This window comes from Schistocerca cancellata, chromosome 2, assembly GCF_023864275.1.
Source record: "Schistocerca cancellata isolate TAMUIC-IGC-003103 chromosome 2, iqSchCanc2.1, whole genome shotgun sequence".
In the NCBI taxonomy this organism is placed as follows: domain Eukaryota; kingdom Metazoa; phylum Arthropoda; class Insecta; order Orthoptera; family Acrididae; genus Schistocerca; species Schistocerca cancellata.
Genome location: NC_064627.1, coordinates 892,014,526 through 892,041,419, shown reverse-complemented (window position 1 = coordinate 892,041,419; position 26,894 = coordinate 892,014,526). Strand labels below are relative to the sequence as shown.

Sequence of the window (26,894 nt, the reverse complement as noted above, 5' to 3'; positions counted from 1 at the left end):
AAGATCCATTGTGGGTATCACTTCTTGTTACAACTACTTTGTGATCCTCAATAATTTATTGTGATGGTTCCCCAAATGAACTTTTCATATATGTGGTATCTGTTCTTTACGACATGTCTGAAAGATGATAAACAATTTTGACCCTGCAGCTATCATACATCAAGATACAAAGGAATGAATGACATTTAGCTGCATAGTGGGCATTGATGTACATCAGTAGGAAAAGCTGAAAATTTGTGTTGGACCAGGATTCAAATGCAGGTCTCCTGCTTACTATGCAGATGCTCTGACCACTAAGCCTCAAGGTAAATGGATTCTGGATTTCCAAAGTCAAGGATGTAGACAAAGGATGGGGTGGGGGGAGTGTGGGTGGGGTGGGAGTGGGGGTGGGGGAGGTTGTCTAGGGGGTCTGGAGCTCTCATATCACCTACATGAAATTACACCATCCTAGCTGCCATGTCGTGAAATTGAAATATATTTTGATTTTCAATCATACGACATACAAGCGATATGAAGTACGATAATCAACACAGTCATCAATAGATTTAAGCTATCGCTATATCTATAGCAGTTATCGGCTATTGCCCATACATATTTTGGCCAAGAGCAATTACTGTACATTGTTGGTCTTACTTGAGCCCAATCGTTTTGTTAATCAGTCCAGTTCTTGCTTGCAGTTGAATTTAATGTTTAAGTGCTACCATTTGTTTTTTTATTTTATTTTATTTTTTATTTTTATTTATTTATTTATTTTTTTTCCTGTGTGTTTTGATAGTTTCTAATTATGGACAAGTTTATAACAAGAAAGTAGAGGAAAACCAATTTTGATTCATCCACTAGCATTACGGTAAGTTAAAAACATGTATGCACTACAGTAATAGGCCAATTATCTTCATAATTCGGTTTAATATTAGCACTGAAGTTGTTATTTGGAGACTGGTAGAACTATGTGGTTGCATTATTTCAGTATTTCACAAGGCAGAAGAGCAGTAAACATTATTACAAATCACATTAAATTAAAATCAGTGCATAAAAAATACACTTGGATTCTCCTGTGTCACCCAAAATCATGTTGCTCAACAAAAATGTCGTCTAAATGATGATTGTACCATTTCCTTAAAAAAACTTGCTCGAAGTTCTCCTCAAATTACTAGACAAAACTGGAAAATATCGCCCAATCTGGTGATCTAGGTGGTACTAGATTATGAAAACCAGTTGTGATACAGAATAATGGAGAGGGGTTTGTGGAGAGCGGAAGGGATATGTGATAGCAGCACATTCTATAGTTCGTTTATAAAGGATTTTTTTCAGCTGGCTGGCTGAATTTGTCCCAACTGCCTACACCCTGCATAACCCCCCTCCTTCCAACCAAAATCTATTTACACTCTTGTAATACTACAATAACTGGAAGTCTTGATCACATGAGGAAATTGAAGAATTTTAATGAAATGAAAGCTACTTTAATAAAATTTGAGATTGAATTGAGCAACCTAGTTTTGATGTGCTGAAGGACTTATGACTTGGTTTCAGATAAGCCGTAAATTTACATACAAGACTAATAGGAGAAGATATTTATTGTCCAAAGAGATATGAACCCATTTAATTTTTTAAGTAATTCTGTACAACATTAAAATCAAAGATTGCTACTAACTGTAAAGAAGACATGTCAAGTTGCAGGCAGGCACAATTAAAAGACACCAACATATAGCTTTTGGCCACAGCCTGTCAGTAAAACGCGCGCGCGCGCACGCACATGCGCACACACGCGTGCGCGCTTGCGCGCGCACGCACGCACACACACACACACACACACACACACACACACACACACACACACACAAGCAAGCAAGCACACCCCATGCATACACAACTGCCAACTCCAGCATCTCTGGCCAAAATGCAGCATGAAGTAGGACACAAGCAGCAATCTAGAGGAGGAGGGGGTAGGGGTGGGGTGGGGTGCGGTGGGGTGGGGTGGGGTGGGGTGGGGTGGGGTGGGGCGGGGTGGGGAAGGGGAAGGGCTGTCTGGTGGAGTCTGCAGGGACTAGGCTGCCAACAGGCACAGTGTCAGGAAGTTGTGGGGCAGGGAGGTGGGCAATAAAGGAGCAAAAAAGGAGAGAAGCGGGGAAAGATAGGTAAATGCAATGGCAGAGGGCTGCAAATAAACAGGGTGGGAGATGAGAATGGGGAGGAGATGACAGGACAGAGGGGATGGAAACCGTTGGGTGGAGGGTGTGGGGGCAGTATGTTACTGTAGGTTGAGGCCGTTATAATTATGGGAGCAGAGAATGTGTTCTAAGGATAACTCCCATCTGTGCAGTTCAGAAAAGCTGGTGTTACAGGGAAGGATCCAGATGGCTTGGGTAGTGAAGCAGCCATTGAAATCATGTGTGGTGTGTTCAGCTGCATGTTGTGCCAAAAGTTGGTCTACTTTGCTTTTGGACACAGTTTGGCAGTGGCCTTTCATCCTGGTGGACACCTGGTTGGTAGTCACACCAATATAAAAAGCTGTGCAATGCTTGCAGAGCTAGTAAATGACACGGCTGCTTTCACAGGTGGTCTGGCCCCCAATGGGGTACAATAAACCTGTGAGAGGACTGGAATAGGAAGTGCTGGGTGGGTGGATTGGGCAGGTTTTGCACCTGGGTCTTCCACAGTATGACGTTCAGCTTTTTTGCTCTACAATAACGAACCTTATTTAGAAGACTGAAATGTGTTTTGTTAGGAAAGAGGCAATACATTATACAAGAATTTTATTTCATTTAGCAAAAGAGTCAAATTCTCATATTATCAAATTAAGCAATAAAAGCTTTCCTTAAAAAATTATAGAGTGAATTACTTGATATTCAACCTCTATGGATACAGTCATTCATTATGTGTCCTCTACCGTCTTCCACAATAGCCTTGCTGAATCCCTAGCCTTTCAAATTTCATCATAAGGAAGGGAACAATACAGAACAACAAAGAAAGAGTAACAAGTAGACAAGCTGATAAGAAGGGAAGAGTCATCTGAAATCTGGATCTGGAAAAACAAAATATACAAGTAATGACTTAGTAGTAACAGTGGACTAATACCCAAGATTCTAAACTTACAGTATACAGCAGAGGGCTTTTTTTTAACACTGGTTACTCCTGAATACAAGTTTATTGTATTAATCTTGAAGCATTTTGGTGACTAGTAAAGACATAAAAGTTACTAAGTTGCGAACTGATAAGGAAAGGAAGATGATGGTCTATGTCTCAATCCACAATTATCAGTCTGATTCCATGTTTGGCAAAAAAATAATTGGGATGTGAACAAAATATGTTTAATTTTGTACAGCATGCGTACATAGCGTTACTTGAGGACAGTAAAATATTTAACAAGGTCAAATCATAAAACCATAAGCAAAATATGTTAGCTTTAATAGTTAAATGTCAAATTATGCAAGGAACCTGATTTTAATAAATGTAATAAATATGAGAATACATAAAGATATATTTTTCTTGCCACTAAAAGATGGGCATTGAAGAATACCTTTTCTTGATTTGTCCAACTCCAATGCAAGAGTAGCTTGTAGTTGTGGATCAGGCAATGTCTGACTTCTCCCTTGTTCTGTTTCCAGTTGCCTGAGTAGCACTGACTGCATTTCCACTTTGTGCTGCAAAGACAATGTAACATGATCAGACTCATTATCCTCTAAGATCGACTATCAACAAACACAATGGCCACAGCGATAGAGGCATAAATTCATAAATCGTAAAGCATAACGAGTGAATTAAACATAGCATATTCACAGATTATATAATGAAGCAAAAGTATTGAAATCAAGGAAGAAAATAAGAATCTGTTAAGGAGAATGTTAACATTTCAGAGGAGTTGTGAATCGAGAGAGCTCCATGAGATATTCCATGAAGAAGGGATGGAATGAGGAAAGCAAAAACGATTGGGATCCAAACTAGCTGAGACTAAAGGAACAATAGTTAAAAATGTAACGGTACTACTTTATGTTCACAAACACAGTGGAAATAAAATAATGATGATGATTACAAATATGACACCCTTTAACAAACATACAATAGTGTTGTGTTAGCAAAACAACACAAATAACTTACATGTCTGTCAAATTTTCAATTTCAAAAGCTAAGACTGGCCATCCACCATATACAGGATAACCTTGTTCATCAGTCCTTCTTACATGAATGTAAGTATGATTTAGATTGGTTTCAGACAAAAATATTTTACATTAGTAAATTTTTAATCATTTAGCAAGTTTTGAACCCATTTTAACCCCAAATAGGAACATTCTAAATCAAAGTAGAGTAAATACATTACAGTGATTAATTACATAATAAATGTACTTTTTTGAGTTTAATTGTGGTAACTAAGAGGCATGAGACAGTAGCCGAAGTAAAAATAACTCTCTCTCTCTCTCTCTCTCTCTCTCTCTCTCTCACACACACACACACACACACACACACACACACACACACACACACACACACTTGTAAAGATGATCTGCAACCATGTTTCATGATATGCAGATTAGTTTCACATGTAAGCTGATTCCTGTTCCTCAGTTTTCATAGTGGAAACCAGAATTTTCTGCTTGATCTTGAGCACTTAAACTGTTCCATGGTTTACAACCATTTGGTGCACCTTACTACATCCAAACTACATAGAAGTCCATTTCCAGCCTCCCTACTTCCATCATCAAGAAACAGGTTATGAGCTATTGAGGGCAAAGTAGACTTAAAAGTCAAATTTTATTTAATAGCATTTAATTTTGTATTTTTATTTTGTATATTGAAAGTGACTGGCTGCTGATGGTAGGCACGCAATTTCTGGTCTAATAATATTTATCTGTCAAAAGAATAGTACAAGTATAAACCTGCCTGACAACAAAGGCTGAAGCAGCATTAGGGCTGTTGCTGTGAGCAGTGGCACTATGCAGTAATGGAAAAGTTTTATTCTGATGATTTCATTATTATCTGAACAGAGCAGGAGTGAATCAGACTGCAAAAAGAAGTAATGCATCCTCACTGAAAACAGATATGCGATCTAGAATTTAAGTGTCAAAAATTTTTATAGTGTCTTGTAGAACACAGTCAGCTATGCATTTTAACTTGGTTGAGCACTGGACGATGAGCTAAGAATATTCTGTTCACCTTCCTAACTATCAATATTCTCAAAATAGAACCATCACTGGATGGGAAACTACTTGCGGGCAAAAGTGTTGCAAAAAAATGGTAAGAATTTATTTATTTTCTTGTTTTAGTTATCAAACTACATTTATTGACAGACTGCGTTCCCTTATCTTATCAGATCTTTGTAATTTACATGTCAGATGTTACAGTAGTATGTACTTATATCTTCCTAGCACAACTTTTGTATATCCTGTCCCATACTTCAAAATTACTCTTTCATTTAGACATCGCATTCTTAGGTCATACAAATCATGATTTACAATATTAGGTAAAGGATACATTACGAATCATAGTAAAGAGACGCATTGAATTGCAGACAGACACGACAAAAAGTTGGTTACAATTTAACTTTCATCCAAAGCCTTCTTCAGAAAAGAAAACATATACACATTCATTCATACAAGCAAGCACACTTCATGCATACATGAACGCCAACTCTGGCAACTCAGATCCGAAAGCTGTGCTGGCAACCTTCATGCCTCCATGTAGTCCCTGCATGCTCCAACAGACAGCACTTTTCTCTCCCCCCACGTGTACCTTGCTATCCCTCACCCTTCCCCTTCCTTGCCCCCTACAGATCACTGCTTTCATTCCATGTGACAGCTGCATTCCAGTCCGAGCTACTAGTCATGTGTGTGTGAGGTGTTTTTGCTTGTGTGAATATGTATGTATTTTCTTTTCTGAAGAGAGCTTAGGCTGAAAGCTAAATTGTTAGCATTCCGGTCCACACTGCCACAGATGGTCGTCATGTGTGTGAGCTGAGCTTGCTTGTGAGAATGAATGTGTGTGTGTGTGTGTGTGTGTGTGTGTGTGTGTGTTTTCATTGCTGAAGAAGGCTTTGGCCGAAAGCTAAAAGTAGCAATCTATTGTTGTTGCGGTTTTCAGTCCAGAGACTGGTTTGATGCAGCTCTCCCTGCTACTCTATCCTATGCAAGGTTCTTCATCTCCCAGTACCTACTGCAACCTACATCTTTCTGAATCTGTTTAGTGTATTCTTCTCTTGCTCTCCCTCTATGATTTTTACCCTTCCACGCTGACGTCCAATACTAAATGGGTGATCCCATGATGCCTCAGAATATGCCCTACCAACCAATCCCTTCTTCTAGTCAAGTTGTGCCGCAAATTTGTGTTCTCTCCAATTCTATTCAATACCTCCTCATTAGTTACGTGATCTACCCATCTAATCTTCAGCATTCTTCTGCAGCACCACATTTCGAATGCACCTATTCTCTTCTTGTCTAAACTATTTATCATCCACGTTTCACTTCCATACATGGCTACACTCCATACAAATACTTTCAGAAACGACTTCCTGACACTTAAATCTATACTCAATGTTAACAAATTTCTCTTCTTCAGAAACGCTTTCCTTCCTTCCCTTCCTCCAGTCTACATTTTATATCCTCTCTACTTCGACCATCATCAGTTATTTTGCTCCCCAAATAGCAAATCTCTTTTACTACTTTGAGTGTCTCATTTCCTAATCTAATTCCTGCAGCATCACCTGATTTAATTCAAATACATTCCATTATTCTCGTTTTGCTTTTGTTGATGTTCATTTCCTTATATTGTTGATATTCCAACCTGGAATTTCCATTGTTTGAAACATGATTTATCATTTTCCATCCTTGAACTTACAGTATATACAACAGAACCCTTGCTCTTTTTCTTAAGTAATACTGTGGTTTACAGCACAGTAATTCATTTTACATTTACGAAATATAGTTACGAAACTATTGGTCAGAGGATGTGGGAACAGTGGGTTAATGGAGATCAAGGCCAGGAGGATTATGGGAGCGAAGGATGTGTTGCAAGACTAACTCCATCTATGTAGTAGTATAATGAAAAGGATAGTTGCTATTACCATAAAGTGGAGGTGCTGAGTCACAGACTTGCACAACAAAAAGACTGTCACGCAGTTAACTTTTGGCCAACAAGTTTTTATCAGAATTAGACAATACAAACACATATACTATGTAAGATGGCGGCCACTGAGTGATGCGCGTTTCTTTGGCTCGCGAGTTTTTCCGCTCATTGAAGGTGTTACAGAGAAGTGCGGCAGTCCACAACGTGTGCATCCGACTAAACAAGCGTTACTTGCTGTGGTGTGTTGTTCTCCGTTGATTACCACAAGTGATAAGTGAGTGAAAAATGGGAAGAGCTCGAGTAAGCGGCAGCAGGCGAGGCTACAGGGGCGCAGGCAGCGCGGGCGCCTGGTCTCCGGCGGCAGGTGAGACCCCGCTTCCCGACATCGGGGAGCTCGTCCGGTCCCAGGAGAGTGCGGCGCTGCACAGTAAAGACATGCTAGACGTAATAGTGCAATCCATCATGGACTCTGTGACGGCTGCGGTCATGGACAAACTGCAAGAGTCTGTCGGGCGCAACAGCACCGAAATCCAGTCTCTTAAAAAGTCCCTGGCCGCACAAGAGAAAAAAGCCGCCGACCTAGAAGCTAAACTGTCTGCGGCCACTGATGAAATTGAGCAGTATCAGCGAAGGAACAGCTTGCGCTTGTTCGGGGTAGCTGAAAACGATAGTGAAAACACCGACGACCTGGCCATTAGCCTCGTGCATGAGAAACTTGGCGTGCAGATCGACGCGGCCGATATTGACAGAAGCCACCGTGTTGGGCGCAGGATACCAAGTGCGATGAAACCCAGGCCCATAATAATTAAATTTGTGTCATACCGGAAAAGAGCTGAAGTGTTTGCTCAGAAAAGAAAACTCGCCAAGAGTGGGGTTACCCTGAGGGAAGATCTGACGCGCGAAAGACTAAAAGTTTTGAACACTGCGATCACATAGTTCGGCCTTCAAAATGTATGGACCCAGGATGGCAGGATCGTAGTCAAGATGGAAGGAGGGAGGAAAACGGTGACGAACATGTCCGAACTGAAAGACTGAGCGAAATCTCGCGAGACACAAAGTCTCATAATGTACTCTGTCTAATATAAGTTAATTTTTATTCTTTCTTTTCATTTTTTTACGTAAATATTGCTTCGTTATTTCTATATGTACCATAAGTACTCTATTTAAAATCAGTCAATTGTTTCACATAAATATTGCTTCTTTATTTGTCTATCATAAGTGCTCATGTATATTCATATTGTCAGTCAAACGTGAATTAACATTCTCCATTAACAGGAATCTCCTTAAAACCGCCTTTCTATATCTGTTATTTTCATCCTCGTCACTACCACTACAACTACTATTGTCTTTTTCGTAACCACTACTGCCACTTTCCATCTTTCTTTTCGCTCCCTTCTCCGATACCTCCAGCTTGTCTTTCACCTTTAGCCCACAGACGCTTGAGTCAGTCACGACCTTGGACACACCTGTAAATATGTCTTCCTCCACGAAATCCAGCTTTTGTCCCTCTTCCGGCCAGCAGGTAGACGGAGCGCGCTCGGTCCTACAGGCGGCCACAATGGGACGGACCGGTTCCAGTGGCGGGCTCTTTGTGGCCCACGCGAATGCTCAGTCGCTAACGGCTCACTTCGACGAGTTCTGTGACCTGTTCTGCCAATCGCTGTTCCATATTATCCTCGTCTCTGAAACTTGGTTGAAACCAAACATTTCTTCCGACGCTATCCGAATCACTGGTTACTCTCTCCTAAGGGCAGATCGTGAAACACGACGCGGGGGTGGTGTGGGTGCCTATGTTCGCTCTGATCTGAGACCTACTATACTATGCACATCGGATGCAAAGGGCGAAGGAGAAGCAGAGTTCTTGTTTTTCGAAATAAATACATCAAATCAGAAACTGCTAATTGGAGTAATCTATAAACCTCCAAACGTCGGTGCTATGTCCTCCTTTCAGTCTGCCCTGTCCTCGCTCGTGACACTGTATGAACACATAATCATTATGGGCGACACAAACATCGACTTACAGTTAAAATCTCCCTCTGCAGAAAAACTAAGGAGACTGTTCCACTCCAATGATATGAGTTTAACACCGCTGGACCCAACTCATCACAGGCCACACAGCCATACACTCATAGATATAATAGCAACAAAGCGACCAGATAAAATAATTCGCGCCGATCAGACATCCGCTCCAGGACTCTCTGCTCATGACGTGATATTCTTAAATTACTCAGTACATACTACCAAAGAAAAATCTCACCTGGTAACCTACAGAAACCTAAAAAATGTTAACCATGACGCTCTTCAAAAGGATTGCTCAGACATCCCTTGGCATGATATAAGCAATGAACCGACTTTAGACGGAAAAATTCGGGAATTATGTCGCAAAATTATTGCACTGTACGATAAACATGCTCCTCAACGCACTGTCAAGGTAAAGAGAGCTCCCGCTCCGTGGCTCACCACTGCATTACGCCAGTTAATGAATAAACATGATGCTGCACATAGGGCCTTGAAGCGTAACCCAACTCCCGAGGCGTACGAAGCTTATAGGAAACTCCGAAATAGAACCAAGCAAAGCGTGAGGAATGCCAAAATCAGACATGCCCGCTCTGTCATATGCGGCATATCAAAACCTGCTGCACTGTGGAAAAAGCTGCGCAGTTTCGGTATAGGGAAGTGAAGATCTGACGCTGTTTATCAAGTGTCTGCAGAAGAATTAAACGATTCCTTCTCAACAGCTATAACTGCCACGCAGCGACAAATTACCAGCCCCAAGATATCAATCTCTCGAGAGATAAGTTTTTCCTAAAACATGTCACTACCGGCACAGTACACAAGGCAATTATGAGAATCTCTTCCGAGGCAGTAGGAAATGATGGAGTGAGCACTGGCATGATTAAGAACGTCGTAAACACTATTACTCCAGTTATCACAGACATCTTCAACCTGTCTCTTGTCAGTAGTACACATCCTACTGAGTGGAAGCAAAGTTTAATTCAACCTATACCCAAGACTGACAACCCTAAGTCGCCAGCTGACTACAGGCCGATCAGCATACTGCCTGCAATATCTAAAGCCCTAGAATGCATCGTCCATGAACAGCTGACGGATTACCTCAAAACTCATAACATCCATGACAAATATCAGTCAGGCTTTCGAAAGCACCATAGTACAGCAACTGCATTAATCAAAGTAACTGATGACATTAAACATGCTATGGACAGACGTGAAGCTACCATCCTAACACTGCTTGACTTTAGCAAGGCTTTTGATACAGTTGACTTTGATATATTACTAATTAAAATGAAGCAGCTGAATTTCACAAACAGTGTAATACACTGGTTCGACAGCTACCTCAAAAACAGAAGTCAACAAGTCATTTGTGGGTCGGAAAAGTCATCATGGAAAAACGTGCGCTCTGGAGTTCCCCAAGGCTCCGTCCTTGGTCCATTACTCTTCTCACTGTACATTAACGATATTTCTTCAGTGATTCACTCCTGCAACTACCATCTATATGCCGACGACATCCAACTGTATATAAGTGCAAGCCCCAAGAACATTGCTGACGCAGTAGCGAGTATGAACACAGATCTTTGCTCTGTTTCTCGATGGGCACAGAACCTGGGTCTGAAACTAAACCCCAAGAAGTCCCAGGTCATACTTATATCTCATCCAAAGTTAATCAGTCAGTACTTTCGCGAAACAGTCCCTCAAATACTCCTCAATGGTACCCAACTACCATACCAAAAAACAGTAAAAGACCTTGGAATAATCTTGGATGAATACCTAAACTGGGAAGAACAAACAGTCACAGCTTGCCAGAAATCGCTCTCCTCCCTACATGCAATTCAAAAATTTAGAAAAATATTTCCAACCCATGTTAAACAAAAATTAGTCCAAACACTAGTCTTGCCTAATCTTTACTACTGTGACGTAGTTCAACACGGCACAAATAGTGAAAATTCGAGATGCCTCGAGCTAGTGATGAAGGCTTGCGTTAGATACGTACGCAATATATGGTTGTATGATCATATCAGTCCTTCATACTCCCAGCTAGGTTGGATACGCCCACATAAGGCACGCGATCTCCACATGATGTGCTTACTTCATCGATTTCTTAGCCACTGGTGCCCCCAATACTTAACTTCTCACATTAAACACCTATCATCATTCCACAACCGCAATACCAGATCGGATACGTCTAGCATCTTGGCTGTACCTTTACATAACACAAAATCTTTCTCCGTGTCATTCTCCATCTCAGCCATACGACTATTGAACGCGCTCCCCTGTGATCTGCGTCTTATCCAGAACCACTCAACATTCAAGAGGGAACTCAAGACTTACATATTAGGGATGGTATAGCCACCATTGTTGTGCCCCTCTCATCTTTTTCTTTCTCCTCTCCATCATAGCTTCGAATTTTACCATTCTATTTCTCTTCCTCTAACCTATCTACCTCTTCTGTATCTCTTTCAGCCCATTCTATCGTCTTATGTCTCTGCTTGATGAGAATAACTCACAAGCTGCAAGAATATAACGAGAAAATTCCCAACCAGCAATAGGACTGACAATCGTAAAAGAAAAATATGTTTACTTTCATATACATAGTCATTATTATTATTATTATTATTATTCTTGATTGTTATAATTATTTTTTGATTGTTATAATTATCATTGTACTACTTTTATAATCTCTACTTTTTTTCTTTAACATTAATACTGTATAACATGTTATATGTCCTTAATGTTCTGTAGAAACTGAAATTTGTTGAATCTGAGTATGCCTGGTTAGGTGTACGAGAGGGCCTGAAGGCCCTAATCTTGCCAGGTAAAATAAATGCATAAATAAATAAATAAATAAATATACACTCAAGCATATGCAACTCACGCACACACACATGACCACAGTCTCTGGTAGCTACAGTCAGAGGCAGTCTGACTCTAGCCGCCAGAGGCTGTGGTCATGTGTGTGTGAGTTGCGTTAGCGGAGTGTGCGCCTGAGTGTATGTTGTCTAATTTTGACAAAGGCTTTGTTGGCCGAAAGATAATTGTTTGATAATCTTTTTGTTGTGCCTATCTGCGACTCAGCATCTATGCTATATGGTGAGTAGCAACTATCCTTTTCATTATATTGTTACATTCCATCCCGAATTTCCCATTCATGTAGTTCAGAGAAGCACATGTTGCAGGGAAGGATCCAGGTGGCTTTATTTATTTTGGAGATGTGGTGTGTGTAGATGGAGTTGCACAGTAACAATATCTTATGGAGGGTGAGGGTGTGTGTGTGTGTGTGTGTGTGTGTGTGTGTGTGTGTGTGTGTGTGTGTGTGTGGGCCTTAACGGCCAAAAGCTTTAATTGTGAGAGTCTTTTTGTTGTGCCTATCTGCGACTCAGCATCTCCGCTATATGGTGAGTAGAAACTTTCCTTTTCATGATATTGAGGATATCAGTTCGATTTTTACATAAATATTTTTAATAAGTATTTGAAAACATCACAAAAAAAAATAAAATGTAAAGCATATGTGATAAGTTCGGTATGTCTATTCCATATATAATATAGTCTGACTGTTGATGAAATCAACATATGAGTAAGTGCTCTGTAACCTAATTCAATGGAAGGTGCCCTTGGAGATGTTTATATCTGCTGACTGGGTATTGACTTTTCACAGAGTGGTTACAGCCCAGTTCTCTACACTAAACAGTGAATCTAACACATAGTCAGCCATAAATTACCAAGTACACAAAAACGAAATGAAAAGCATACCATCCCATCACTTTATTCACATGCCAAGACAGAATGAGTACATATACATAAAAGGAAAACATAAATATGTTGTCCATTCACTAATCTGATGCCACTTGAACTCCTGAAAATTGTATGTCATTTAATTTGTGAGATTTGTAAATGAAATTGTGGTTGATGTGAACTCTTACTAGTTTTTGTAGTTTTAATATGTGTGGCTCAAAGGCTAAATGGGCAAGTGTCACAATATAAAGGTCTATGATTCGGTTCACACTGGTACAAAATTTTTTGTCAGATATTGCTTTTTTTAGCCTCTAACAATGAGCTGCATGTGTGTAAAGCAAGGCTTACTGCAATTTGGACCCACTTTCAGCTGGTAGTTCTCTTATAACTGGCTGGGTAAGTCAGTTCAAAGGTCAGAGGAAGGCAAGGGTATACCACCATAAATAGCATGGTGCCTGTCATGATTGTACTGTATTGTATTTATTGGCCCTGTTGTTTAGAAAAGTATCTTTGGCATAAGACATCGGACAAGTCAAGTCATGAGGGTGAGTCAAATGAAAACCTTAAATATTTTTTTAAATATTAGTTATTGTGCAGAAGTGGTACAAACTTGTATCACTTTTCAACATAATCTCCCCCATGCTCAATGCAAGTCCTCCAGCATTTACAAAGGGCATAAATTCCTTTAAAAAAAAATTCTTTTGGTAGTCCGCACAACCACTCATGCACTGCGTGGCATACCTATTCATCAGAACGGAACTTCTTTCCTCCCATTGCATCTCTGAGTGGTCCAAACATATGGAAATCACTTGGGGCAAGGTCTGGTGAGTATGGTGGATCAGGACAACACTCAAAATGCAGATTTGTGATTGTTGCAACTGTTGTATGGGCAGTGTGGGGCCTTGCATTGTCATGTTGCAAAAGGACACCTGCTGACAGCAATCCACATCACTGTCATTTGATTGCAGGCTGCAGATGATTTTTTAGGAGATCGGTATATGATGCACTGGTGACGGTGGTCACACATGTAACGCTCCAAAATGACGCCTTTTTCATCCCAAAAGAGAGTCAGCATAACCTTCCCTGCTGATGGTTCTGTTCGAAACTTCTTTGGTTTTGGTGATGAGGAATGGCGCCATTCCTGGCTCGCTCTCTTCATTTCCGGTTGGTGGAAGTGAACCCAAGTTTTGCCCCCAGTAATAATTCTTGCAAGGAAGCCATCACCTTCTCGTTCAAAGTGCCAAAGAAATTCTTCACAAGCATCAACACTTCGTTCTCTCATTTCAGGAGTCAGCTGCCGTGGCACCCATCTTGCAGACACTTTGTGAAACTGGAGCACATCATGCACAATGTGGTGTGCTGACCCATGACTAATCTGTAAACATGCTGTAATGTCATTCAGTGTCACTTGGTGGCTTTCCTTCGCTATGGCTTCAACTGCTGAAATGTTCTGTGGAGTCACAACTCGTTGTGCCTGACCTGGAAGAGTAGCATCTTCGACTGAAGTCACACCATTTGCGAACTTCCTACTACATTCAGAGACTAGCTGCTGTAACAAACATGCATCACCGTACTGACCCTTCATTTGCCAATGAATTTCGATAGGTTTCACACCTTCACTGTGCAAAAACTGAATAACAGAACGCAGTTATTCCCTGGTGCAAGTCACAAGTGGGGCGGCCATCTTTATACCGATACTGCGATGGTATGTGTGCATTTACAGTAACCTGCCACCTACACACCATTCTGCATGCTGTTTGTAGCACACTTACCAACTTACAGGATAACAGCGCAAAATTTCGATTTTTTATTACAAATTTAAGGTTTTCATTTGACTCACCCTCGTATAGGCACACTTCTGAAAGTGATTTCTAGGCATACTTATTTAAGGTTACAATAATAAACTTTATACATTATGTATTTATACAACATACTTCATTAATTTAAATATTTTTCAATGAAGTAAAAGCAGAGATGCTGTAAATATGACTTTAGATTTTCCAAAGTTTTTGACCTCAGTAACAGCTTTTTATGTTTTCAGGAAGTTTGTTACAAAATTTAACTCCCATGTGGAAAGTACCTTTTTGGCACAGAGATGTGTTGATTTGGGTTATATGGAAATTTTTGTTTTGTCTGGTAAACTGATCACGTACATCACTTTTTCTTTTTTTTTTTTTTCCCAGTCCTTGCAGTCCTTACACAACAGAGATGTGTTGATTTGGGTTATATGTGAATTTTTGTTTTGTCTGGTAAACTGAACACGTATATCACAGATTTTTTTTCCCAGTCCTTACATATTACATTTATTTTAAAGAATAAAAGGATCCCATATTATACACTCATGGTAATGGAGGAATGTCAGATATCATAAACAGGTTTGCAAGAGTCTCTAGATCTGCAGCCAAACAAGATTCTAATGGCCCTTTTTTGTAGTATGGAAGTGCTATTAGCTGTTTCAGAGTTTCCCCAGAAAATGACTCCATATTTAAGGTGAGAATGGAAGAGGGCATGATAAACATTCATTACTGTTTTCTACCCACAACATTTCAGTGAGCAAAGACGGTACCATGGCTTGCTCAGTTCTGCTTTAAGGTATTTAATATGCTTCATCTACATCTACATCTATGTGATTAATCTGCTATTCACAATAAAATGCCTGGCAGAGGGTTCAATGAACCACCTTCAAGCTGTCACTGTACCGTTCCACTCTTGAATGGCGCGCGGGAAAAATGAGCACTAAAATTTTTCTGTGAAAGCCCTGATTTCTCTTATTTTATTGTAATGATCATTTCTCCCCATGCCAACAGAATGTTTTCGCAATCGGAGGAGAAAACTGGTGATTGAAATTTCGTGAGAAGATCCCATCTCAACGAAAAATGCCTTTGTTTTAATTATTGCCACTCCAATTCACATATCATGTCTGTGGCACTATCTCCCAAATTTCATGGTAATACAAAACGAGCTACCCTTCTTTGTACTTTTTCGATGTCATCCGTCAGTCCCACCTGATGCAGATCCCACACTGCACAGCAACACTCCAGAGTAGGGTGGACAAGCATGGTGTAAACAATCTTTGATTTGCTCTACCAACAACAACATTATCTATGTGATCATTCGAATTTAGGTTATTTGTAATTGTAATCCCTAAGTATCTAGTTGAATTTACAGCCTTCACATTTGTGTGACTTATTGTGTAATCGAAATTTAGCAGATTTCTTTTAGTACTCATATGAAGAACTTCACACTTTTCTTTATTCAGGGTCAGTTGCCACTTTTTTCACCATACATATATCTTATGTAAATCATTTTGCAATTTGTTTAGGTCATCTTCCATTGTAAATTGCTCTGCAGCCAAAGTCCTAAGGATTTGGTTTCCGAACTGTTACCAAACAGCTCATCATTGATAAATACCTATGAGATAAACATGTCCTTGTTTGGAGTATTGTGGAATTTTAGTGCAATGTTTTTTTTTACTATTTATTACAAGCTCTTATTCCATGCTCAGCTGCTAAGTTATTATGTGACAGTGTTTACTGATTGCTGTAATTCCTCATTGGTGTCTCCTTTCAGTAGCATTGTGGACTGATTCTTGGAGTACGCTATATTTTATTTGTTTATAGTCTGTTAAGTGTTCAGATACAGTTTTTAGGTGGATATTTGTGTGCTTAATACACACTGCCTTCTTACGATTGCTCGGGAAGGAACTGATACATCAAATACTGTATTTTTCAAGCTTTGACAGCTGCAAATCTAATGGGCCACCATGTCAAAAGCTTTTGAAAGGTCAATAAATACTCCTACTGATTCCTGTTTCTTGTACACTAGGCTTGATACGGAACTGATGTACTCATAAATAGCAGTTGCTGTTGACCTTCTATTTTTGATTCCATGTTGTTCATCACATAAGATTCCGTTCTTTTTTTTTTTTTTTTTTTTTTTTCAAATTTCATAAATTTGTCATACGTAAGTTTTCCTAATGTTTTTGAAATGCAGGAGGAAATTTTGATAGGCCTGTAGTTATTTACATTATCTTTCTCACCTTTTTTTATATACTGGAATGACTTTAGATATTTTCAGTACATCAGGGAAAGTGCCTGCCTGGAGTGAGAAATCGCATAAGTGTGTAAGTACTTCAATTAGGTTTGATGCACTCTTCTGTAAGATTGTTGAAGGGACACCATCAATACCTGCAGAGTTGGAATTTTTCACTTCTTTCATTGCATAAGTTACTTCATCTTGTGAGATAGAACTGATGTACATTGACCCTCTACAAGCAATTATTTTATATTCATTGGCTTGGGTGCTCTTATGTAAGTCTGATTGCATCATATTATCAGCAATACCTGTGAAAAATTTGTTAAATGTGTAGGCTACTTTTAAAGGGTTTCTTACCTTTTTATTTTTTTGTGATTGTGTTATATTTTTGCAGGATGGTCTGTGTCCACATAGCCTCCACTTTATTAGCTGAATTATAAATGTGTTCATCATTATGCATTATTTTTCTACTCTTATTACTTTTTTAGTATTTTTATAGTATATGTGTATTTAAAGTGAGGAATTTTTTGATTTACATCTTACATGAAGTAGTCTTTCCTTCTTGCATGGAACCCTTATTCCACTTGTGATCCAGCTGTTTGTTCTAGAATTCCCTCTTATGATTACAGTTTTCAGTGGGAATGCAATTTTTTAAGAAATGGGTTATTGTGTCCATGAATGTGCTGAATTTTTTATTTATATCATTAATTTTGTAAACCTGTGGCTATTTTTCTTTCTGTAATAAGCTGTTGAAGTAGTTTACATTATCCTGATTATACCTTCTACATGTGGTACTTATAAGACATGTTGTTACTAATACTGCCTCTCATTTTGAAGCCTAATATGCATTGTAAATTTTTAAACCTTTTCTTGATTCGAAATTGATCTAAAGCTGTTTCACAAGTTTCTTTTATCCAAGTAGCAGCTGTTACTTCAGCAGTTAAATTGAAGGATGCTGCAAGGTTCAGAAGGGCCTCTCTGTTTCTATTATTTGTGAGGAAATCAATACTGAAGTCATCATAGATTATCAACTCACAAACCATTTTATTTACTTTATTTAGCTAATACTTCATTTTGTTTAGGAAAAGTTGAAAATTTTCAGATAGTGAAAGGTAAACTGTAGCAATAATCAGGTTGAAGTGAATACCTGCAATTTCATATTCCTTTTCAATATCTGTTCTAGTTAAGTCAGGTAGGGTAGAAAAATCTATATTTTCCTTCATGTAAATTGCCACCACAGCTTGCTTGTTTTTCCTGGAGTTGCAGGAAGACAAAATGATCAAACCAATCTCTGAGATAAGTTTGAAGTTTTTCAGAACAGCCAGAAATCACACTCAATAGGTTTTCTTGGCTGGTTTTGCTTCATAATAATACAAGAGCATCATCATAACCTCTGAAATTTACAGTTTAAACTGCAGTAGTTGGCTGATTTCATTGCTGGCCCAAGAGATTAAGTTGGGTTTGAGTTAATGACAGTTTTATGTTTTACCTGTGGCCAACACACAAATCATCATTGCATGACATGAAAAATACTGCTACCAGTGTTATGCTGTAGCATGTAACAAACGCCTTAGTGCAGAGTCACTTGCACTTCCTGGAAGTAATGATTAATGAGGGCATGGACCTGCTAATAAACTATTTGATACTATGCTTGCATATGCACAAAAGTATTATCAATTGACGGGTAATAATTGTTCAAACTGGAATGTGCCAGGAACACAGTATTTGAATCAAAATTGAAGAGTAGGACAATCAAAGAAATGAAGAACTGATCTTTTATTTTGTAATGATACTGAAATTTTGACCTGTATCAAGAACTGAACCTACAGCTTACATTTTTGTGGCCAACAATCTTATCAACTGACAAACAAGCACAGCTCAGAGTCTGACTCAAAGTATCTAGTTGCCAGTACATCTATTACCTCCTTTGAAAACTGAAGAGAGGTGTTAATTCATACCTTGCTGGACAAGTATTGGTGGCAAAAAAGAGGTAATGACACAGAACACTTGTCATAACCTGGGATTGTTTCCAAAATGAATAATCCATTCTGCAACTGAGTTTTCACTATTATGGAACTCCCCAACCATATAAAACAGTGTGTCAGACTGAGGCATGAAACTAGATCTTTAAATATTCATGAGTGTGGGCACTGAGTGCAAAACCTACGCTAAAAGACCAGATTTGATTTCTGATACAGCACACAGATTTAGTCTTAAGTTGGCGGTGGCCTGAACACAGATGAGAAGCTAGACACTGCATCTACAAAATGTAATATCCAGGCTGTGTCACAGGTTTCAATCCACTGGAGACATTCATGTTTACATATAGCAGTTTAACCAAGAATCTCACTGAGCAAGGTGTCACAGTTATTAGTACACTGGACTTGCATTTTGGAGGATGATGGTTCAAACCGGCAATCAGCCATCTTGATTTAGGTTTTCCGTGACTTCCTTAAATTGCTTCAGGCAAATGCCGGGATGATGCCTTTGAAAGGCCATGGCCGACTTCCTTCCCATCCATCGCCAATCCAATGGGACCGATGACCATGCTGTTTGGTCCCCTCCTGAGAATCAACCAACCAACCACGAGTCCCACTGTTTGAAAATTACATCAGAGTCTGTAGCAATGTTTCAGCTGTCACCCAATGGCTGCATGCAGCTGATTTGTAGCCACATGATTGTTACTGAGTGTCCCACTCTCTTCTGCACAATGGCATATCTCCTTGATCATAAAATACAGGCTTTCACAACCAGTATATGCATCCTTGATGATTTTTGTTATGTAAGCATTAAGTTACTGTTGAAGACAGGCATCTAGGCCTAATGTTTCGTGTCCTAATGCTGGAGACATCATCAGAGGCTATAAAGACCAAGATAGTAGTTTCAAACTCAAACAAGTTCAGATAGTTTGGCTTGCTGTGCTTGTTTGAATTTGAAACTATTATATTATTACCTAAGTTTTTGGTCTCTGATGATGCCTACTTCATTAGAAGCTGAAACATTATGAACAGAAACATGCATCACACCATATGCTAATGCCCATATAATAAAAGTCACCAAAGACCTCCTTCAGATGAGGAGGAGGAAGATTATCACTGATCTCAATGACATCAAGTACTGTCCTATGATTGAAGCCACGTAACACCTGGGGCAGAGAGCAGTGGCACAATGATGTCAGTAGCAAATACTGTTAAAGCTGAATATAATCTTATACTGCTAAACTAGTACAGTACATCATGTCCACCAACAGTGGCAACTACAGAAACATAAAATCTGAAAGTTGTTACACAATGAACTATTTAGAACCATCGTTAAGACAATGAACAACAGTGTCTCATGAAAAATCAATATTTAAAACTAAAACATTCAAATAGAACTATAGATGATCACAAGATGTATTCCATCCCAGTACCTGGGAAGAGATACAATAGCTACCATAAACACATGCTGGCCAATCCTGTTGGTCAATACATTCACATAAACTGAAGTATGCTGAGATAAAAATAAAATAAAACAAAACAGCACAGTATGATCAGAAGCAACATAATCGATATGCACAGGACATGAAGTGAGCAACATACAGATTAGCTACGTGTTGGATGTATGTAAACCAGCTATAGCAACTTGTGCCATTAAAGACATTATAATTAATTTCTTCAAACGTATCCAATTTGCAGAGTAGTATGTCTTCAAAACATTGAATTAGAATTTCCCCTTCAAGAAAACTAGTTTATATAAGAATGTAGAAACACATAGTGGTAACATTGAATAAAATATTTTTGGGTTTTCAACTGTGTCAAATGGTCAAAATGCCATGAGTTTATGATCAAGTACTCCTTGGCAATCATAGCATGGAATGATTGCTGGTGGAATGCTGGTACATCCTTGTATGCACAATGGGCATATGTTGGCTCTGAGTTTGATGTGCCAGTTTCAACCTTGCAATTTCTGTAGCCCATGCAGCACTAGGCAGCCGGTTCTATTAAGAGTGCTGTCAATGACTTTTATTTCAATGACTTCTTAATGTATATTGTCCTAGAAACTATTAGCGTCTGCCATGAGCATGTTCAGCTAAAGTAGATTTTTTTTTGGAGTAGTGTTGTTCTCCAGTGTGCACTGTTTGTCTGATGTAAGACTGGCCACACTTTCCAGGTTTTTCTTGCAAACCCCAGGGTCCTAAGATATGCCACATCTTTAACTGGTTGTACAGTGAAATCCAGCAATTACAGGGGTGAAGTTGGTGCATCGAATTCAAAGTCAATGAATGCCCATATATGGCGACATTGTGAGTGACAGTGATGTCACAGCTTGCTGTTAGAATATTATGGGTATACCAGCAACCCAATAGCAGCCACTCCGAATGACAATGGTCAAGGAGTACTTGGATGAAAGGTATTGGCATGTTAAATCTCCTTGTGTGTGTGTGTGTGTGTGTGTGTGTGTTACCCTGCCACTGCTTGGTGAGTAAATGTTTTTTATCTATCCACTTACATTAAATGGAATAAACTGATTGATGGGCAGTGTTTCCTGGATTGTGTGACTTCTCAGTTTTCTTTTATAGATACGTAAGCCCCACTAAATTATCTGTGATGCTTTTTCTTAGGTGTACAAATGTCTGAGGTACCTCTGGGGCCATTCAATCTGTGTTTATTGCACACTGAATAACTGTGCCATAGTTCTGGACACTGGAATATTTGCTCTCTCTCTCTCTCTCTCTCTCTCTCTTTCTTTCTTCCTTTATGTTGCTACAAGGAGATGTCAGTCAAGCGATGGGGATGGTATCAGAACAATTAAGTTAATGATTACTAAGTAAAACTTACTGTGTACACAAATTCAAAGCTCAGCACAGCAACAAAAATGGCAACCAGATCATTTATAGTATTTTGTTTGATTAACCAAGTTTATAGACTCTTTAATGATTGACCAAGTTTATAAACTCTTTAATGGTTGACTATTTGAAATTGGTGTCAATCAGGGGTGCTACTGGAATCGGTCTAAATAAATCTAAAGGACTTGGCATTTGATCATGTATTTTCATTTCTTTGCTTTCATCTGCTTCCACAAGCAATTTGCTTGGTTTGGTAAATTATGAAATAAGCTTAATGGAAATGGTGACAGTTGTGCAGTATTGATTCCAGTGAACCCACAAGACAGGGAGAATAATGCCTATTTCATCTGGAAGGTTTCTTTTTGAGAAACAATTATTCATCAATATGAAGATAAATACAACTCTCCAATCTGTGCACATATCACAACCATCTATACCATACAGTCAACTTAAGAAACTGTATTCTGCTTCACAAGGTGGCAGAGCTATGAGCCATGGAACTACTGCTTAAGATTTCCCTGCAAATGGTACCATATGACATCAACGTACATTTATTTAAAAGATACAGCAACTTTCAGTTTCTTCCACTCAACAAGAAGTGAAATGTTTATTTACTTTAATCAAGAAAAAAGTTTTCTATATTCACTGATGATGGAAAATATTTGTGTTACACATCTTTTTCTTATTTATTCACATGGTGTACTCACTTGTATGTCTTCATTTAGCTTGCAGATGTCTAACTTTGCCGACTGTAACCATCTTTCTTTGGAGGTAATGGTATTCTCCAAGTCGTCCAAAGATGAACAAAGATTAGAGAATTGATTTTCCACATGAACATATTCTTCTTCTATTCTTGAAATTTCATTCCATGTTACAGTGTGTGTGGTAGCAGTTGCAGTTTCTCCCATACCAACAGGTCTATTTGTCCTTTTTCCACCTGTCATTGTGCCTTGAAATTGTGAAAAAAAAAGAAAAAGAAATCAGTAAATGAAGATGTTATAAAACTCTAGCACTGTCTTTAGTGCTGAGAACAATGCTTGTCTCTTCGCTGTTAACAAATGAAACTGGATACACACTATCTGATCGAAAGTATCTGGACACCCACTAGTTGACATTAACGTGGGGTGTGACCATCCTTCACCTTTATGACGACTTGAACTCTGCTAAAGACACTTTCAATGAGGTGGTTGAATGTCTGTGAAGGAATGGAAGTTCATTCTTCATCAAGAGCTGAAACCAGAGAAGGTACTGATGTTGGACACTGGGGTCTGCAGTGAAGTAGACATTCTAACTTACGCAAAGGTGTTCAACTGGTTTCAGGTCAGGACTCCAGGCAGGTCTGACCATTTCAGGATGTTATTGTCTACGAATCATTGCCTCACTGATGCTGCTTTATGACAGGGTTCATTGTCATGTTGATACAAACAATCATCATTCTGTACTCTTTCTTTACTGTATGCAACACACAATACTGTTAAATGTGTTCCTATCCAATACTGTTAAATGTGTTCCTACCCTTCCACATTCAGCACTTTCTTAAGTGCAATCAGGGACCAAGCCTTAACCACAGAAAACACTTCCATACTGTTACACAGCCTTCACAACTACCTTCCACATTGCTTGATGGTCTCTGTCCATCAGTACATGAGGTCTGCCTGGTCTTGGTTTAGCTGTGGTTGTTACTTCATAGTTCTTCAAAATCACATCACCAACAGTTCACTTGGCAGCTTACAAATTTAAATAATAAAATATCACAAGTTGTTTTGTGTGTGTGTGTGTGTGTGTGTGTGTGTGTGTGTGTGTGTGTGTGTGTGTGTGTGTATGTGTGTGATCTTTCCAAGGTATTTGACTGTGTTTTCGCAGCATTTTTCGGTGTGGTGAAGCAGACGGCTCTTGTGGATGACTCAGAAAACTGATGTCCCACAGAGGGCATTGCAGGCCACCTCAGTAACTAGGTGCCATGTTACAAGAACACACATTCGGTATGCTAGAACCAATATTCAGCAAACTGACAATGCATAAGTCACTGGACAGGACTCCTGAAAAGGAGAAATTTTGACACCTTTACAGTACTGCTAGGACTGTGAAGTTGCTGATATGGAATAACTGGAGAATGATGTCATGGTTGCTCAATGGCTGGGCCTGATGCCTTGGCTAGAGGGCAAGACTGCTACTGCTTTTGTTGCAGAAACTATAGTGGATGTGGCTAATGTAAATACCACCAAATTTAGGTGCATTTTCTCAGTCAGCACCAGTGGCTACCTGAAGGAAGGTGCACACCAGTCTACGCACCAGGAACAACTAGCCAGCTGCCATCACCAGATTCTGCTGTCATAAGCTGCAGGCAAATTGGCAGAGTATAGGGTTGGACAATGGGTGACACTAACTAGCTGGTACATACCAAGCAGAATGATGAAGAAATTTATTATTCAGTATCAGCGGTCACACCAAGTTGTGCAAATGACATAACCGATACATTTTAATTTGTAAATGCCAACATCATTGAGAAATGAGCATGCACAGTCCAAGAGTAAAAGGACTTGCAAGCTTACAGTGGTTGAGAACGGATGCAAAGTGGCTATGGTAGAATGCACAATTAAGTGCATTGTCGATGTGATATACAAAGTGCAACAAGGCAATCTAAACTGACGAGCGAGCATTTGTATGGGTCACATAGTACAAGGTTTAATCGAGATGAATTGGTAAAATGGATCATTGGAAAAAGAGTACCACATGGCAAAAGCTAACACAAACTGCTTGTTACTGAAGGAAGAGCCTATTGCCAATTATTGTTGCCGCGACATGCATAATGTCATACCACCAGCAACTCGTCGCAAAGTACGACTGTAGATTCAATATTTGTGAACATTGTAGTGTTTATTGGTAAACTGTAAATAGTATTCATTGTTAATGACGAACTAGTGGAATAAAGATTGAAGGTGAACAATTGAAGAAGGTGTAGAGTGTCAAGTGCTTGGGAAATGTGATAGAGGAAACTGGAAGAAATGAGAAAGAGTATGCATGTCAGATAGGCAGAACTCCTATTTCATGGATGAACATTTATTTAAAAACTGGTAGCCAGTAAAAAATAAAAGGGGAGGGGGCAATGAGAGAGGGAGGGGGGGGGGGGAGAAAGAAAGATTTTTATTTAAAAACTGGCAGCCAGTAAAAAATAAAAGGGGGGGCAATGAGAGAGGGGGGGTGGGGGAGAAAGAAAGAAAGACAGAGAGGAGAGAGAGAGAGAGAGAGAGAGAGAGAGAGAGAGAGAGAGAGAGAGAGAGAGAGAGAGAGATGTAATTGCACAAGTAGGACTAAAAAATATGTACATTAATGTTAACACTAATCATGTATACATGTCCTGTAAACTGACTCATTCCATTTCATTTCAACTACAGGATCATTCACATGATCTATGGAACATGTAATCAACTGACTAGCTTTAATGGAAATTCCAGGATGGAGCATTACATAAAGTAAATGAAGGGAACCACTCAACTATAGTGGATTGCAAGCACAGAAACATATAACAGAAAATACCATTCACAGTGGCTTTCGAGCACTAGGTCTTTTTCTAGCAGAAGTTTTGTCATGGCCATGGGTGTGTACATTTGTATTTGTGGGTGTGTGAATGTATGCTAGGGCCCAAAAGCTAGTGTGAATCCTTTCACTTATTTTACCTTTACTAAATAGTTAGAAGGGTTGAAATGTCCTTTATGGATTTGTTACTCTGGTGACATCGAATGACAAGTCTACGTTCAAAGTCACTGAGCCCTTCTGACAAACCCAGTCTCTAATTATAGCTTCTCTGTTGACAACACAATACTCCCCGCCTTCTTTTATACTTGTGGGTCCACCTTTCGTGACATATAGTGGCCAGGCCTGCATTACACAGAGGTGTCCAGATACTTTTGATCAGATAGAGTACTCTAATTTGTACAGAACAGTGCCACAATAATATATCTTCAAGTATACTGATCCTAGGTTTTATCTATTGACTTACATCATAAAGTTAAAGCAAAATAAAATTCACCAATGAAGAAAATCTTGAGGCTGGATATTTGTAGCAGTGTTCAGAACATGAGCACCATTTTACAATTTCACTCAGCTAGAAACTAAAAGACGAATGAAATCATTTTTTCACATAGCGAGAAATCAGAGAAAACACATTAACAGGTCATCTTAAATGCAAAAAATTCTACGAAGCTAAGCTCCTTCTGGAAAAAAAAAACCTCCTAGTAGTGGAACACTATATAGAAAGGGCTCCTAATAAACACAAGGCAGCACGGCAAATAATAAAACAAGGGGACACATCAAAAGGCACACGGGCAGCTCTGTTCGATCCTGAGAAATTAAAACACTCTTTTTTAAACTTGGTTAGTGAAATAGGAAACACTATTAAATCATCACGTTCGTCTGCAATGGACCTGACTGGAGCCCTATTACCAGGTGAGTACTGTCACATCTGCTGATTACAAAAGCTGTTCCCAAATTTTCAAATTCTAAAGGTACAGACTGTTAATAGTTTTTGAATTACATCAGTAAAAAGACAATACTCTGAAGAGGATACTAGCATTTATCAAATTTTCCTATAATTTATTTTATTATTGTGTGCTGTGGTTATGTCTTGTATAATTATGTCCTGTATGCTCTGTCCAATTATTATGCACAGGGTTTATACCATATTGTATTACAGTATAGCTTATTGATACTAGCTATTAGAAATTTTTCTGTAGTGTAATTTATTATAGCTATTTCTAATATTATACTGTAGCTCATTGACGTTAGTTTATTTTATTAATATATATGCATTACTACATCCTGTATTGTACTCAACTGTCGATGCCTACTTCACTCTAAAATGATCAGTAGTGAATAAAAATTCTTGAACCTTTTATTAGGAAGTGAATATGTGAGACCTAGTCACATATTAGTTTAGAGTAGACATTTGTTCAATTCTAACTCATTCTAATAGAATAATAATCAGTAAAGAGAGACCCATTTGAGTTTTGGTAAAGAAAAGTGGCTGTATATATGCATAGTGAAAGAACAGTAGAAGCTGTAAAAGTCAGGTAGTTAGACAATATTAACTGCTTTACTCTATATGAAAATATGAATCATGACAATAATAGTAACCACTTTACTCTACATGGAAACGTGGACACTGATATAGAAGCAATGTGCCTATTTATTAACTGCAGTAAGAGGGAGGAACTGCACGTGACATCTTTGA

At 39.0% G+C, this 26,894-nt stretch overlaps 1 protein-coding gene across 1 annotated transcript in view; it reads right to left on the bottom strand.

Moving 5' to 3' along the window:
- The window catches only part of LOC126162835 (structural maintenance of chromosomes protein 4-like), a 320,394-nt gene that overhangs the window by 73,892 nt on the left and 219,608 nt on the right, over nt 1-26,894 (bottom strand). Inside the window, exons 13-14 of the mRNA XM_049919596.1 lie at nt 22,372-22,613; nt 3,518-3,641 (exon numbers count right to left, since the gene is read on the bottom strand). Coding sequence (XP_049775553.1) covers nt 3,518-3,641; nt 22,372-22,613 — 366 coding nt within the window. The remainder of the gene's footprint in view (nt 1-3,517; nt 3,642-22,371; nt 22,614-26,894) is intronic.